A 16,149-nucleotide genomic window follows, 5' to 3' on the forward strand; every position below is an offset into this window, starting at 1 on the left:
TGCCTAGAAAATCTCATGGACGGAGGAGCCTGGTCTGGTGCCCATGGGGTCGCAAAGAGTCGGACACAACTGAGCGACTTCACTTTCTTTCTTTCTTTCTTTGTGTTTACAGATAGAACAGTATGTTTGAGTTTGTTTCAATACAATTGAAGGAGGGGGTTAGAAAAGGAGAAACAAAACCAGACTGACCACGTGTTAAATTGTTGAAACCGAATGGTGGATACCTGGTGGGGATTTGCTATGGTCTTATTTCTGTATACTGGAGAAGGCAATGGCACCCCACTCCAGTACTCTTGCCTGGAAAATCCCATGGATGGAGAAGCCTGGTAGGCTGCAGTCCATGGGGTTGCTAAGAGTCGGACACGACTGAGCAACTTCACTTTCACTTTTCACTTTCATACATCAGAGAAGGAAATGGCAACCCACTCCAGTGTCCTTGTCTGGAGAATCCCAGGGACGGGGGAGCCTGGTGGGCTGCCATCTATGGGGTCGCACAGAGTCGGACACGACTGAAGTGACTTAGTAGTAGTAGTAGTAGTATTTTTGTATACATTTTTTTATAATAAAATATTTTCAAATTATCTTTTCATTGTAGAGCATCAGAATAAAGCAAGAGTAAGCTAGAGCAGCTTCTCTTCCTCCCCAAGTTAGTATCAAGACTGGAGAAAGGCAAATCTTGCTTGAAGCCCCCTAAAAAGGAGGCAGATTTATTTCTTGCCCTTTGGGTGTTAGCTGTATGGGGGTGGTCTCCATTAGACTTTCCACATTGGTCCTAGAGTTTGGTTCTAGTCTTCTGCACCCCTTGAGGATTTGAAAACCAACTTATGTGTCTATTAAATATGGTAACAAAAGTGGATACTGCAAAATTCCTTAAGATGAAAGCTTGTTTCAGTATGACATCTAATCCCAGGATTCCGGCCTTCACTTCATTTTTCATTGGAATGTGACTTACTGTGCTGGAAAACCTCAGTCTTCTCCTCCAGTGTGTCTCCTTTACTCTCACACTACCGTCACGTTCACAATACTTCTGATACTTTCCCCACCCAGCTATTCTCTGCACCACCAGCTGGGTGTCCTACAATTTACTGACACTATCTACTTAGTAGTACCAGATCCTACAGAATAAAGGCTCAATCCCATAAGACTGCTCCCACTCCACTTCATTCGATGGAGTGGCTCACAGAACCCAGGGAAACATTTATATTTGTTTAGCAAAGGACGTGATCAAGGGTACAGATGAGCTGGGGGCTTTCTAGGTGGCGCTACTAGTAAAGAACCAGCCTGTCAATGCCGGAGACATAAGAGATGCAGGTTCGATCCCTGGGTTGGGAAGATCCCCTAGAGGAGGGCATGGCAACCTACTCCAGTATCCTTGCCTGGAGAATCTCATGGACAGAGGAGCCTGGTGGGCTACAGCCCATAGCGTGGCAAAGACGCAGACATGACTGAAGCGACTTGGCATGCACACACGCACAGATGCGCTGGCTCACAGAGATCTGGGAGCTTCCCTCCCCGTGGAGTTGGGATGTGTCACATTTACAGTGTGGTTGTGTTCACACACCCAAAGGCTCCTGGATCCACAAACTACTGGGATTTTTATGGAGGCGTCCTCACATCAGATCAGATCAGATCAGATCAGTTGCTCAGTCTAGTCCGACTCTTTGCAACCCCATGAATCGCAGCACGCCAAGGTTCCCTGTCCATCACCAACTCCTGGAGTTTACTCAAACTCATGTCCATCGAGTCGGTGATGCCATCCAACCATCTCATCCTCTGTCATCCCCTTCTCCTCCTGCCCCCAGTCCCTCCCAGCATCAGAGTCTTTTCCAATGAGTCAACTCTTCGCATGAGGTGGCCAAAGTACTGGAGTTTCAGCTTCAGCATCATTCCTTCCAAAGAAATCCCAGGGCTGATCTCCTTCAGAATGGACTGGTTGGATCCCCTTGCAGTCCAAGGGACTCTCAAGAGTCTTCTCCAACACCACAGTTCAAAAGCATCAATTCTTTGGCGCTCAGCCTTCTTCACAGTCCAACTCTCACATCCATACATGACTACTGGTAAAACCATAGCCTTGACTAGATGAACCTTTGTTGGCAAAGTAATGTCTCTGCTTTTGAATATGCTATCTAGGTTGGTCATAACTTTCCTTCCAAGGAGTAAGCGTCTTTTAATTTCATGGCTGCAGTCAGCATGATCAATCATTAACTCAATTTATATCCCCTTTCCCCGATATGAAGAAAAGGGGGTAGGGCTGAAAATTCCAAGCTTCTAATCATAACTTGTTCCTCCCAGTGACCAACCTCCAACCAAGAGCCCACCCAGAGTCACCACATCAGAAACCAAAAGTGCTCTTAGTGCTCTTATCACTTAGGGGTTTACAAGGGTTTTAGGAGCCCTATATCAGGGACAGTGTCAAAGATCAAATATTAGAACAAGAGATGCTCCTCATGATCTTATCACTTAGGAAATTACATGGGTTTTAGGAGCTCTGTGAAAAAGTTGGCTTAAAACTCAACATTCAGAAAACTTAAGACCATGGCATCCGGTCCCATCACTTCATGGCAAATAGATGGGGAAACAATGGAAACAATGACAGACTTTATTTTTCTAGGCTCCAAAATCACTGCAGATGGTGACTACAGCCATGAAATTAAAAGACGCTTGCTCTTTGGAAGAAAAGTTATGACCAACCTAGACAGCATGTTTAAAAGCAGAGACATTACTTTGCCAACAAAGGTCTGTCTAGTCAAAGCTATGGTTTTTCCAGTAGTCATATATGGATGTGAGAATTGGACTATAAAGAAAGCTGAGTGCTGAAGAATTGATGCTTTTGAACTGTGGTGTTGGAGAAGACTCTTGAGAGTCTCTTGGACTGCAATAAGATCCAGCCAGTCCATCCTAAAGGAAATCAGTCTTCAATATTCATTGGAAGGACTGATGCTGAAGCTGAAACTCCAATACTTTGGCCACCTGATGCGAAGAACTGACTCATTCGAAAAGACCCTAATGTTGGGAAAGATTGAAGGCAGGAGGAGAAGGGGACGACAGAGGATGAGATGATTGGATAGCATCACTGACTCAATGGACATGAGTTTGAGTAAACTCCAGGAGTTGGTGAGGGACAGGGAGGCCTGGCATGCTGCAGGTCCATGGAGTCTCAAAGACTTGGACATGACTGAGTGACTGAACTGAACTGAACTGAGGAGCTCTGTGCCAGGAATTGGGGGCAGAGATCAACATTTATTTTCTATTATTTCACATTAAATTTCTTAATAGACACTGATCCATATAAGAATTTTTCAAAACCATTTTATCCAGAAACCTTAATTGTTTTAAGGGAAATTTAATTAAGGACCCAACCCTGATATATTTCCCTATGTTCATTTATGTTAAAAAATTAAGTCACCCCAGGAGACCAAGAAACTCTAATGAAATGGTTTTTTAAAAAATTACCATGGCACCACAAAATGAGGAGGAAAATGGAAAGGTTAGGGGGAATAAAGCAAAAGAAATAAACAACTAGAGCTTTTCTAAATATGTCTGAGTCTTTACCTGATGCCACAGATAAATCTCTCTTGACCCAGGAATTCAGAAAATGTTCTCCCTGAAGAAAATGAAAATTCAAGCTATTATATAAAATATTGTGCATAAAATAAATAAGCCACAAGTATCTAACGTACATATCCAATATTCTACAGTGAATATATCCAATAAAATTATATATATATTGGATATATTCACTATTAGTTCAGTTCAGTCGCTCAGTCGTGTCTGACTCTTTGCAACCCCATGGACAGTAGCCTATCAGGCTCCTCTGTCCATGGGATTTTCCAGGCAAGAATACTGGAGTGGGCTATCATTTCCTTCTCCAGGGGATCTTCCCAACCCAGGGATCGAACCCGGGTCTCCTGCATTGCAGACAGACACTTTACTGTCTGAGCGTAGATCGACTGTACCTGAATCTAAAAAAATTCAAGTTACTGATTTGAAGTATACAACTATCTATGAACAAAAATTAAAAGAACTCCCTCCTCCACCCCCTGCCTGTAAATTAAGAGTTTAATTGAATTGAATGGCAGAGTTGTTAGAGAATTATTCTTTTAATTATTATTTCTATTAATATTGACATTTTTTACACAGTGTAATGGGAAAAGAAAACCTGTGAATATTTATACTCAACAAGAAGCCTTTTCTGGGTCAGTTTTTCCAGAGATTCAATTCAAAAGCTAAGTTACAATAAGATATCACAGAGGTCCTTTGACTAATGAGGAAGGTATGAGATATAGGAAAGAAACTGGATTCAGAAGGATGGTTAAGTGTTGAGTAACTGATTCTTCTCTGAAAATTGCATCCAGATTTCTCTCTGAAGAAACACTTCTGCCGCTGAAGGGTTCTCATCTGAGTCATGTTAGCCAATATATCCAGCCCTCGGCGCTTTTTTTTTTTTGCATAAGCCTGTGTAAGATGGGTTTTCCCAACACCTGCCACTAGGGAAGTCACATGATAGAGCATAGCGTAACCATCTCTGAGGCTTACTGTGGGTAGCGTCCTGTGGTCTGAATGTCTCATGAGGACACTGGAAGCTAGAGGAACTGACCTCAGTCCAAGAGGAGAGAATTGCCAGGAAGGCAGACCATTCTAAGACTCTAGTTGACCAAAAGAACATGTTTTTCTTCCACCTGCCCAATGAGAGGTAGGGGAATGGAATAAAGGAAGAAGAAAGAAGGAGAGGCCATGACAAAAGAGGGATGTATGCTCCTCATTCTAATTAATTTATAAAATTTTTATAAATTACCATGATGCCAAATAGATAACTAATGAGAACCTACTGTATAGCTCAGGGAACTCTACTCAATGCTCCGTGGTGACCTAAACGGGAAGGAAATACAAAAAGGAGGGGTTATATGTACAGTGCTTCCCACGTGGTACTAGTGGTAAAGAACCCACCTGCCAATGCAGGAGATATTAGAGATGTGGGTTCGATCCCTGGCTCGGGAATATCCCATAGAGAAGGAAATGGCAACCCACTCCAGTATTCTTGCCTGGAGAATCCCATGAACAGAGTAGCCTGATGGGCTACAGTCCATGGGGTCGCAAAGGGTTGTACACGACTAAGCGACGTCGCTCACAGCACATGTATACATATGGCTGACTCACTTTGCTGTACAGCAGAAACTAACGCGATGCTGTAAAGCAAGTGCACGCCAGCAAAAATTAATTAAAAGGATAATAAATTACCGTGACGTCAACAAATCCCTTGTAGCCTTGAATATACTGGGTAATTTCCTCTAAGGATTTCTTACTTTGAAGAAATTCACATCTATAATTAACAAACAAACAAAATTAAAGTGTACCCTGATACTGTGATAGAGATATCCTGTATCTTTATAACTGCAGTGACACAAAAAACATCCGTTAAAACTTATTGCATTGTGTACTTTACATTCTTTTTCACTTTGATAAAACTGTCAAAAAAGTTGCCCCAAAACTTATGGCAGTTATCTTTATTATCATATAATTACTATTTCCATTAATGACAACATGTGTAATAATGCAAAACTAAATCTTCAGGTTATCTTTTCTCCTGAAACAAAACATAATACAATCAAAGAGATGGATTTATAACAGTATATAGATTGGAGGTGTTTTTGTTAAGTTAAACTACAGTGACAAACTAGTTCCTATGCTTATATAAAAGTTACTGGCGGTAAAGGTAACAAACCATAATAAATTTCATCTATTGAAAAACATATATACTACTCCTTAGAAATATACAATGGAAACTGATAGAATTTTTTAAAAAGAGCATATTGAATACACTTAAAAAAACACATTCCTTTCCACAAAACAGAAGCAATTTTAACTTTTTAAAAATCTCTCTCTTACAAATTTAAGCTTCCTTTCAGAGGGCTGAGAGTCAAGAGGCTAGAGTGTTAGTTCCACTTCTGCCACTCATGGGGAAGAGATAAACCTTTTTATTTTTTCTGTCATACCACCTCCCCTGTCAAAGTGGTCAATCTCACCAGTGTTCTCTTGAACAGATGTGAGAAAGTGAACTCCATTAGATGAGTCATACATTGCTCTAGGGCCATCTCCCTGGGTCACTGAGGTCCCCAGTTTTTAGATGTACAGATCCTTCCAAGGAGTGCCCTAAATCCCCACACAACTCAAATCCATACATAACCCAAATCTGCACACAATCCACATAGCACATGAGGGATGGGGCCTCCCCATATGCTTAGAGTGAGTTGAGAAGGAGCTCAATACATACTACTTCTTTTAAAAACACAATAAAAATCATTTTATTTATTTACAATGATTTAGTACACCGAGTGGGCTTTCCTGGTAGCTCAGACGGTAAAGAATCTGCCTGCAATATGGAAGACCTGGGTTCAATCCCTGGGTTGGGAAGCTCCCCTGGAGAAGGGAACGGCAACCCACTCCAGTATTCTTGCCTGGGAAATCCCATGGACAGTGGAACCTGGCAGGCTACAGTTGATGGGGTTGAAAAGAGTTGGGCAGGACTGAGCAACTAACACACACACAGTACACTGAATACTAACATTTTAAATTGTAGGAATATACCCAGACATTGTGTCCATAGTTTATAAAAGCAGCAACAAACCAAAAACTGATGCTCAGAGACTTCCTAATGGTCCAGTGGTTAAGAATCCACCTTGCAATGCAGGGGACACAGGTTCTGTCCCTGGTCAGGGAACTAACATCTCATATGCTGCAGAGCAACAAAGCCCAAGCACCTCAACTACTGAGCCCATACACCAAAACTAGAGAGTCCATGGGCAAAGGAAAGATCCTGAATGACGTAACAAAGATAACATGTGCCACAACAAAGACCCGAAGCAGCCAGTGGATAAATATATATTTTTTTAAATGATGCCCAAACAGTTGAGGTTAGGGCACAATCAACAAGAAATTGGAGGAGTCTTAGTTCTAATTCCAGCTCTGAAATACACTGGCTAACCATATACTCATGATGACAAACAGGGGAAAGGTGAAATGGTCATATAATACATGGTAGTTTTCACAAGGCATTTGCTCCATATACTTTGTTTATAATGCTTACAACAACCAACCATCTATGGATTATCTTTTCTTTTTTTTGCACACGAGATGCAGAGGTTCAGTAACATGGCTAGGGTCTGGGTGTTAGGAAGCAGCATTGTGCACCTCTGAGCCTCTGCGCTCTGCCCTCCTCTTTGCAGCAGCAGACCTTAGCTCCCTCCTGATCTGGGGCTGAGCAGGGGACTCACATCCTCCCCCAATGCTTCTCACCTTTCCCTAGGCTGTATATCAGAGAAGGTGTATGAGGGCCACCCGACACAGAATGTGCAGCTCTGGTTGGTGCTCGGCCACCGCATGAGGGTCTGTGTGGATGGTGTTGCTGGGAGTCGCCCAGTGTATAGCCCAGGGCCCTAAGGATAAGTGAAGCTGAGACAGGTGCCCCAGAGCCAGGATTGATGTTCATTCAGCACATACCCACGTGGGGCACTGTCAACGCTAAGTATGATTGGCTGGGTGTCTGTCTTTGATTCATCAACGAACCAGAATGACATTCAAAGTATTTAACCATCTGGGGAGCTCCTTGGTGGTCCAGTGGTTAAGATTCTCTGTTTTCACTGCAGAGGATGCAGGTTTGATCCCTGATCAGGGAACTAAGATCCCAGAAGCCCTGAAGCACCGCCAAAAAGTAATCAATATTTACCCATCTGGCTTCATGCATCCCTATAACTGTTTCATCTGCTTGTCAGAAAGAGCTCCCCTCCCTTTCTCTTTCCTCTCCATCTCTCTCTCCCCCAATCCCTTCCCTTCTTTGTTCTCTTCCTCCCTCCCATCCCCTCACTTTCTTTACAACTTTAAAAGAAATACATTTGTTTCCCAGAATTTAAACAAGATAGAAGCGAACAAAGTAAAATGTGAAAAATCCCTCTCCACCTCATCTCCTGACAAACCCAAACCTTAAGATATCAATTGTTTGATTTGTATATTTTAACTTTTCCTCTATATATTTCAAACAAGTCCATACACTATGCATTCATATTGCTTTTTTTCTTACTGAACAGATCAGACATCCTTCCATTTCTGTGAGCCTGGCTGTCTGTGTGAAAGATGACATATAATCCTAAACAACAGCCCAGTTTTTTTTGTGGTGGACCTAAGATCTAACCAGCAACTTCTCTGCATGTGGTAGGTGCATGACAAGTATGATAAATAAAATGAGCCAAAGCACACTGCAGATCCAATTATTAGATTACAGGAAATACAGAAAGTAGAGAAACATGTTAAATGACACCAGAAAAACATTCAGCCAGACCCAGGGGAGGAAGTTTTACAGGACAGACTACATGGCTCCTTTCATGAGAAAGTGACAAGAAAAAGTCAGGGAGGAGGAAATCTGTAAACTAAAAACCTTGAGATATCAACCAAATGTAATGTATGGACCCTGTTTGCATCCTACTTCAAATCAGTAAAGAAAGTAAACAGTAAAGAGAGAGGGGATGTGGACATTTGAACACGGCCTCAGATATTTGATGTGATTGAGGAATTACTGCTAATCCTCTTTAGGAGGCAGAATAATACTATGGTTATGTTTTTAAAAAATATTCTTGCATTTTAGAGTTATATGCTAAAATATAAACAATTGACATTATATAATATCTGAGATTTGTTTTAAAATAATCTAGTTATTTGTATTTCTGGGGAAAGGTATGTGAGAGATGAATGAAATATGAGTTGGCCATGTGTTGATCAGTGGTCTCTATACTTGCATATGAAATTTTCCAGAATGAAAGTTTTAAAAATTTTAAAGGAATGAATGTGTATTTGGTAGATACAGTCATGTAGAAAATACTAGTAAATGTAACATTAGAAATAATTTTTAAAACATGTTGTTTTCTAAACAGAGAACTCAAGACCACTGTAATAATCAAAACTCTTACTGAGTTTTTGAAATACAATGTTTACATTTGGTATATATTCAGCAGTACATGAAACCATTTGTAATGCCGTTTTAAACATTGTTTTATACAATTTTACATCATTGCAATACAAATTATCCATATTTATTAAGGCAGATTCTGAAACTTCTACTTGGCAAATCATATCTTAGTATTTTGGATAATAAAACAATATTAAGAAACTATATTAAAATTATATAATTAAAGAATTTCACAGTGTCATCAGGGCTTTCTTGCTTGAATGAATTCTGGAGCATTCTTATTTAGGAAGGAGAGAGGTCAAAACTGAAAGATCTGCTCTGGAAAGGTGATGCTTTAGTTTTGCTTTGTCTTAAAAAAAATTACAAGCAAAAAATATGTATCTACTTACTTAGGGAACCACTTGGCATGTTCCTTCCAGGGATCGTCATCGTCTTCCCAATTTCCTAAACACCCACCACAGGAAAAGCACTGCACAGTGTCACGTTTACCTACACAGGAAGCAAAACACTTAGATGGCCTGGCAATAGCACCATGGGATCTTCATGGGATTGTCCAGAAGGGGTGTCTCTGCAAGCTGACTGCCCTGGGCATAGATGAGACATGCTCCATCACGTCTGCGCATTCACACTCATCTGGCTGAATCCCCATCCACAGTCCCACTGCCCTCAGTGACCATTTTTGAAGCCTGAACCTCACCTCTTAGCGGCGGCCATACTTGACACACACTCCAAGCTGTTGAACTCAACATGCCCGCAGAAGCAATGGGAAAGCAGAGGAACCCTGTACTCACGAAGTAAAGCACAGAAGACTTAAGCTGTAGCACTGCTATGAAATTTCTGTGGAAACTTGGGCATAGTTTTTTCCACTTTTGAGATGTATGTTCAACAAGTATGTTTTTCTTTTTTGACAACTGTTTTTAGGGGAATTACAAAAGGATCAGCTTTCAAAACTAAGAAGAAAACCAACTTGCGGTTTAGGCATTTTGAGATGTAAATAGTACACAAACTGGTAGGCATATTAAAGTCAAACTACAAACCAGAACTGCTGTGAACATGACAGAAAGATGTGGTTTTTCTGCATTTTCTCTGCTTCAGTCTCTTGGTCAATTAGGACATTAACTATAATATCTTGAAGAAATATGTGATAAGTGCACTGTGACATCTGCGGAATCCTATACTAGAAATCTTTTAAATTTTCTTCTTTACATCCAACTTGGGTAACACTATCAATATGAATTTCTTCAAGCTTCTGCTATTAATTAACAATAAGAGTAACAATCAACATACCATATATCCAACATATGAAAGTGTTGGTTGCTCAGTCATGTCCAAGTGTTTGCGACCTCATGGACTGTAGCCCCCCAGGCCCCTCTGTCCATGGGATCTCCAGGCAAGAATACTGGAGTGGGCTGCCATTTCCTTCTCCAGGGGATCTTCCTGACCCAGGGGTCGAATCTGGGCCTCCCGCATTGCAGGCAGACTCTACCGCTGAGCCACCAGGGAAGCACGTACTGTGTGTCAAGCGCTGTGCAGTGTACCTGAGGTGGAATGTAAATACTTTGTTTCTTTTTTTAAACTTTATTTTATATTGGAGTACAGTCACTCCCTGGTAGCTCAGATGGTAAAGAATCCGCCTGCAATGTAGGAGACCTGGGTTTGATCCCTGGGTTGAGAAGATCCCCTGGAGGAGGGTATGGCAGCCCACTCCAGCATTCTTGCCTGGAGAATCCCATGGACAGAGGAGCCTGTCGGGCTACAGTCCATGGGGTCGCAAAGAGTCAGACAGGACTGAGTGACTAAGCACAGCACATAGTCGCTTAACAATGTTGTGAGTTTCAGGTGGACAGCAAAGGGACTCAGCCATACATGTATACATATTCATTCTTCCCCAAACTGCCCTCCCATCCAGGCTGCCACATAACACTGAGCAGAGTTCCCTGTGCTATACAGCAGGTCTTTGTTGGCTATCCTTAGGCATGTTTCTTAAACTCTTTGGGCCTCAGTGACATTAGCTGTGAAATGGGGGGAAAGGACAAGTCTGTTGGATCAGTGTAAGTGCTTAATCCGTGCCTGGTGGTGGTGGTGGGCCTAGCATCGAGTAAGTGCTCAGTAAATGATAGCCGTATGTATTAATCAGGATTCTCACTCAGATCTGTCATGACATTTATGGCGTGGCTAGGCCAACTCAAACAACGTACAGCTTACTTCAGTATTCTTGCCTGGAGAACTCCATGGACAGAGGAGACTGGTGGGCCCCTGTCCACAGGGTCACAAAGAGGTGGACATGACTGAGTAACTGAGCACACCCAGTTTTCTGAAATGCAACTTGACCTGTATGTTATAATTAAACTTAAGGTGAAACACACACACACACACCAAAACCCTCCAATACTGCAGCAATTACAAGAACAATCACTTAAGAATTTAAAAGAATCATTTAAAAGAATCAGAGAACAATCCTTTAAGAGCAGTAAAAGGTGGATGGGTAAGAAGGAGACTAGGGTCAGGCTGACCTCGCGGTTTATTTTCAGGGCCTTAGAAATCCAGTCAAGTGTTATCTAACGTCCAAAATTTTAGAAAAAGTCACTTTCTTATTTTGCATATATTTTTGGTAAACTGACATGTTGTATTAAAGCTAAAGTAAAATTACTGAAGTTGAATCTTGAGAAAATAGATGTTCCTAGTATAACATGTTGACCAAGTGAGGAAAGATTTACAAAATACTGCAACGGAGCAAAATATTGCAACCGAATCTAAACTTAATTCCAGTGAAATATTTCAGAAAATGATTTCAAATTACCTGTAAAGACAAAGCCAGCAGATGAGAGCTCCCTTGGGGATGTCCCTTGGGCATAAAATGGCCAGTTCTTGAAGGATTCGAGTCTGGCCTTCTCTTCTTGGTATCTTGCTTTGTCATCCCTCCTCAACGTGTTCTCTGGCTTCTGAACTCTTATCTCATACTTGGCAATGTTACCAACATCTTTACCCAGAAGGAACTCACAGTCTGGATGGAACTTCTTGTGGTGTCCCATGGGGGTATTATGGAGGCTAGTACCGAAGAGGATTAAGCTACAGCAGAAGCACTGAATGCCAGATTTTGTGCCAGTGAAATAAAACCCGGCCTCTGCCATCTCCTGGGGCGTCCACGAGCTGAAGGTGTCATAGGTCACAAAAGTCTTTAACCTTTTTGCTTCACTACGCATTTGTGAATTAAAGCCTTTTTGCATTTTTTCCCTGTCTCTGTGCTCTTTTTCTTCTATTTCCTTTACAAATTGAAGTGCATTTACACCTAGAAAAGCAGACATCTCTGGGAGCAAAGCATAATCAAACTGTGAAATCCTCTCCTCAGGGGCTTTCTCCTGGGTGGCCATTTTCTGAAAAGGGAAAAAAAGAGGTTCATGAACATTGTCACTTGGTTTACTAGTCCTGAGATTTATTTAAGCCCTTTATTTTTTTGTTTTGCTGGTTATACCATATTTCTTTTTAATTGGAGGATAATTGCTTTACAATGTTGTGTTAGTTTCTGATGTACAACAACAGACTGTAGTCCACCAGTCTCTTCTGTCCATGGGATTCTCCAGGCAAGAATACTGGAGTGGGTTGCCATTTCCTTCTCCAGGGGATCTTCCTGACCCAGGGATCGAACCTGGGTCTTCTGCACTGCAGGCAGATTCTTTGCCATCTAAGCCACCAGGGAAGCCCATACAACAATGTGGATATATCCCCTCCTTCTGGAGCTGCCCTCCCACTCCCCCCACCATCCCATCCCTCTAGGTCACTCCAGAGCGCCAAGCTGAGCTCCCTGCGCCCTACAGCTTCTCAACAGTGCCTGCTTTACACGCGGCAGCACATGTATGCCAATGCTACTCTCAGTTCGTCCCACCCTCTCCTTCCCCTGCTGTGTTTCAACCCTTTACTCTTTTCTTCTGAATTACAGTGCTCTTCTGCTTATAACTTAGTCTAATTCAGAGAAAATATGCTCGTAGGTCTGTAACAGCAGACCTTTATCCTGCCTTCAACAGTAAGGTCACCTATGCAGTCCTGGTAGTATCAGAGTATCAATTGTCACTTAAGATAGAAGGATCAGTTCAGTTCAGTTCAGTCGCTCAGTCGTGTCCAACTCTTTGCAACCCCATGAATCGCAGCACGCCAGGCCTCCCTGTCCATCACCAACTCCTGGAGTTTACTCAAACTCATGTCCATCGAGTCGGTGATGCCATCCAACCATCTCATCCTCTGTCATCCCCTTCTCCTCCTGCCCCCAGTCCCTCCCAGCATCAGAGTCTTTTCCAATGAGTCAACTCTTCGCATGAGGTGGCCAAAGTACTGGAGTTTCAGCTTCAGCATCATTCCCTCCAAAGAAATCCCAGGGCTGATCTCCTTCAGAATGGACTGGTTGGATCTCCTTGCAGTCCAAGGGACTCTCAAGAGTCTTCTCCAACACCACAGTTCAAAAGCATCAATTCTTTGGTGCTCAGCTTTCTTCACAGTCCAACTCTCACATCCATACATGACCACTGGAAAAACCATAGCCTTGACTAGATGGACCATTGTTGGGGAATCTTCCCGACCCAGGGATTGAACCCGGGTCTCCCGCATTGTAGGCAGACGCTTTACTGTCTGAGCCACCAGGGAAGTAGATAAAAGGATAGATTAGGGGAAATCTGTATCATCATATAACAAGTTCAAAGACACATGTTTGCATTCTCAACATTTCAGGAATCAACAAAGTATTTCGTTTAATGCCTACAGGTGGAGTTGGATAGTTCCACGTGACCAACTTTGCTGTGTGCCCCGCCTGAATCAGGCTCAGCTGATTTGGACTGCCCGTCTACCTGCATTTCTGCAGAAGTTGCGGCTCACTGAAGATCTTATTTAAGCCCAAGCATGCCCTCATCTGGCAGTGCTCAGGGTAAAGGAAAGAACTCCCTTGTCTCTAAGACGTTAAGTCCATTTCAGCAGTGCTTCCTCGGGAAGCTCTCATCAGTCCACAAGGTTACTGGGCTTTTTGACTGAAGAGCGCCTTCATTTCAGTTGGTGTCTTCATGCGCTCTCCCTGTAGAATTCCTTTAGCGGTTAGCAGATAAGGGCCACATTCCGGCCAAAAGAAGTATTTGCTCACCTCTCCCTTTGGTTTCAAGTCCCTTCCCTTTACAGAAGAAACCAGCCAAAGCCTGGTGGACTTGGCAGCCTAGGGCTCTTCCTTAGTACACTCATTACTACTTTCTTAGCACTTTCATTTTTGCCAAAGCAGCCCAGACCATGAAAAGGGGGAGAAAGGTTTAGAACCACTGATCCCGGGCTGGCTGCTGAGGCCTGCCTTGTTTGCCTCGCTGTTTTTGACTGAATTCCCCTCTCTCTGAATTTCTGTTTTAACCTATTTAAATGCTTCCACTAGCTCTGGATCTACCACCTTTAAATTCCATTGCTGGGGGTGGCGAGGAGGAGAGGGGAAAGTGCTATGTTGTGTTCAGTCACTCAGTCGTGTCTGACTCTTTGTGACCCCATGGACGGCAGCCCACCAGGTTTCTCTGTCCATGGGATTCTCCAGACAAGAATACTGGAGGGGTTGCCATTACCTCCTCCAGGCGATCTTCCTGACCCAGGGATCAAACCCAGGTCTCCCACATTGCAGGTTAATTCTTTACTGTCTTGAGCCACCAGAAAAGCCCAAGAATACGGGAGTGGGTAGCCTCTCCCTTCACCAGGGGATCTTTCCAACCCAAGAATCGAACTGAGGTCTTCTACATTGCAAGCAGATTCTTTACCAGCTGAGCTATCAGGAAAGCCCATAAATCAACTATACTTCAATTTTTTTAAATAGCAAAAAAACCCATCTATTGGTATGCTTCCCCCCATGAATAATTATAGTACTAGAGTGAATTGAAATCAGGATGCCTTCATCAGCTAACCTGGCATCAGTGGTTCTAGGTAGTTCTCCCACATTTTTCCTCCTAAACAAAGCCTTGAGCCAGCATGTAAATAATCAAGTCAAAAACTGTTCCCATAATCCCATTCACAGTGCCAACTTCAGCAAGTACACAGGGTCAGATAATAGAAAAAACTCATAAGCCTCTACATAGAATACTTACTTCAGACTTTAATAAAGTTAAGAGATATGATACAAAAATAAAAACAAAAGACAGGCAAACATCAGCGTGGTCTCAGACTCCGCGCCCAGCTTCTAGGAGCCTTCTTCCGCTATACAGTCCGTGCTTCATTTTAGGCAATGAACCACCTAGATACGTGCTAGGTACCTCTGTCTCAGGGAAATCACTCTCTCACCTAAGGAGGGATATTCTCTGCCTCTTCGGTCATGCAGCCCAAAGTAGGACACCTAACTTGTCTCAAGCAAGCTGGAATGCTGCCCCTGTCCTCTCAGATTCTAGCGCAGGGCTACATTCATCGCTAGTTAGTATGTTTCACTTAGGTTTGGCCAATAGGCAATGCCATAGCTCCAGGCCTCCCTGGATATAAATAAGCACAGGGTGGCAACAAACTCCCTGGAATCCCTCCTGCAGGTCTACAAAGTTCAGTGCTCAGTTTTGTTAGTCCCAGGGCCTTTCTGGGGAGATCTCCAAGGCCCTCTCCAGGTTTCATGCTCTTTAACTGCGGTACTAACAGGACCGGTGCTGCTGCTGTGTCATGGAAAGGATTTAAGTCCACATCTGTCTGACTCCAGTGCCCTGTCCTTTTGCCTCCAAAGAGAGAAACAAGAGTAAGAGAAATGAGGGTCGTAAGTAGAAAAGTACTTTTGCCAGAGGTGGTAATTTACTTACCTCGAAGTTAATCCAGAGTCTCAGCTGAAAGGAAGGAGAAAGTAGAGAGTAAATACAACTATTCTCTTTGTCCTTTTAATGGGAAGCAGCGAGAACAATTTGAGGAACTAACACCCAGAACAAACTGCAATTTCCTGAGAAATCACCAGTAACTTCTCTAGGGTACTGAGTCATCAGGGTTAGTCAGGACTCCAAAGGCCTCACAAAACCAAGTCCCACAACAGAAGTATTTTATTCTAAATAATTAAAGACTGATTAATGTTTCCGCTGCTAGTACATACATGTCTTTATTACTTTGGTGTTAGCTTCCATCTTTCCTGTATCTTTTTAGGGTTTTCTCTTTTATCCATGGGTTATAAAATCTCAAAGTGATTGTGTGTTGGTGTGGGTCTTTGTACATTTACTGAACCCACT

At 42.6% G+C, this 16,149-nt stretch overlaps 1 protein-coding gene across 1 annotated transcript in view; it reads right to left on the reverse strand.

Moving 5' to 3' along the window:
* The window catches only part of NAIP (NLR family apoptosis inhibitory protein), a 42,692-nt gene extending 26,896 nt beyond the window's left edge, over positions 1–15,796 (reverse strand). Inside the window, exons 1-5 of the mRNA XM_055554820.1 lie at positions 15,736–15,796; positions 11,757–12,330; positions 9,346–9,445; positions 5,239–5,320; positions 3,553–3,604 (exon numbers count right to left, since the gene is read on the reverse strand). Coding sequence (XP_055410795.1) covers positions 3,553–3,604; positions 5,239–5,320; positions 9,346–9,445; positions 11,757–12,327 — 805 coding nt within the window. The 5' untranslated portion in view covers positions 12,328–12,330; positions 15,736–15,796. The remainder of the gene's footprint in view (positions 1–3,552; positions 3,605–5,238; positions 5,321–9,345; positions 9,446–11,756; positions 12,331–15,735) is intronic.
* Positions 15,797–16,149: the final 353 nt, after the last annotated feature.

The sequence above is a fragment of the Bubalus kerabau genome, chromosome 18 (genome assembly GCF_029407905.1).
Source record: "Bubalus kerabau isolate K-KA32 ecotype Philippines breed swamp buffalo chromosome 18, PCC_UOA_SB_1v2, whole genome shotgun sequence".
Taxonomy (NCBI): domain Eukaryota; kingdom Metazoa; phylum Chordata; class Mammalia; order Artiodactyla; family Bovidae; genus Bubalus; species Bubalus kerabau.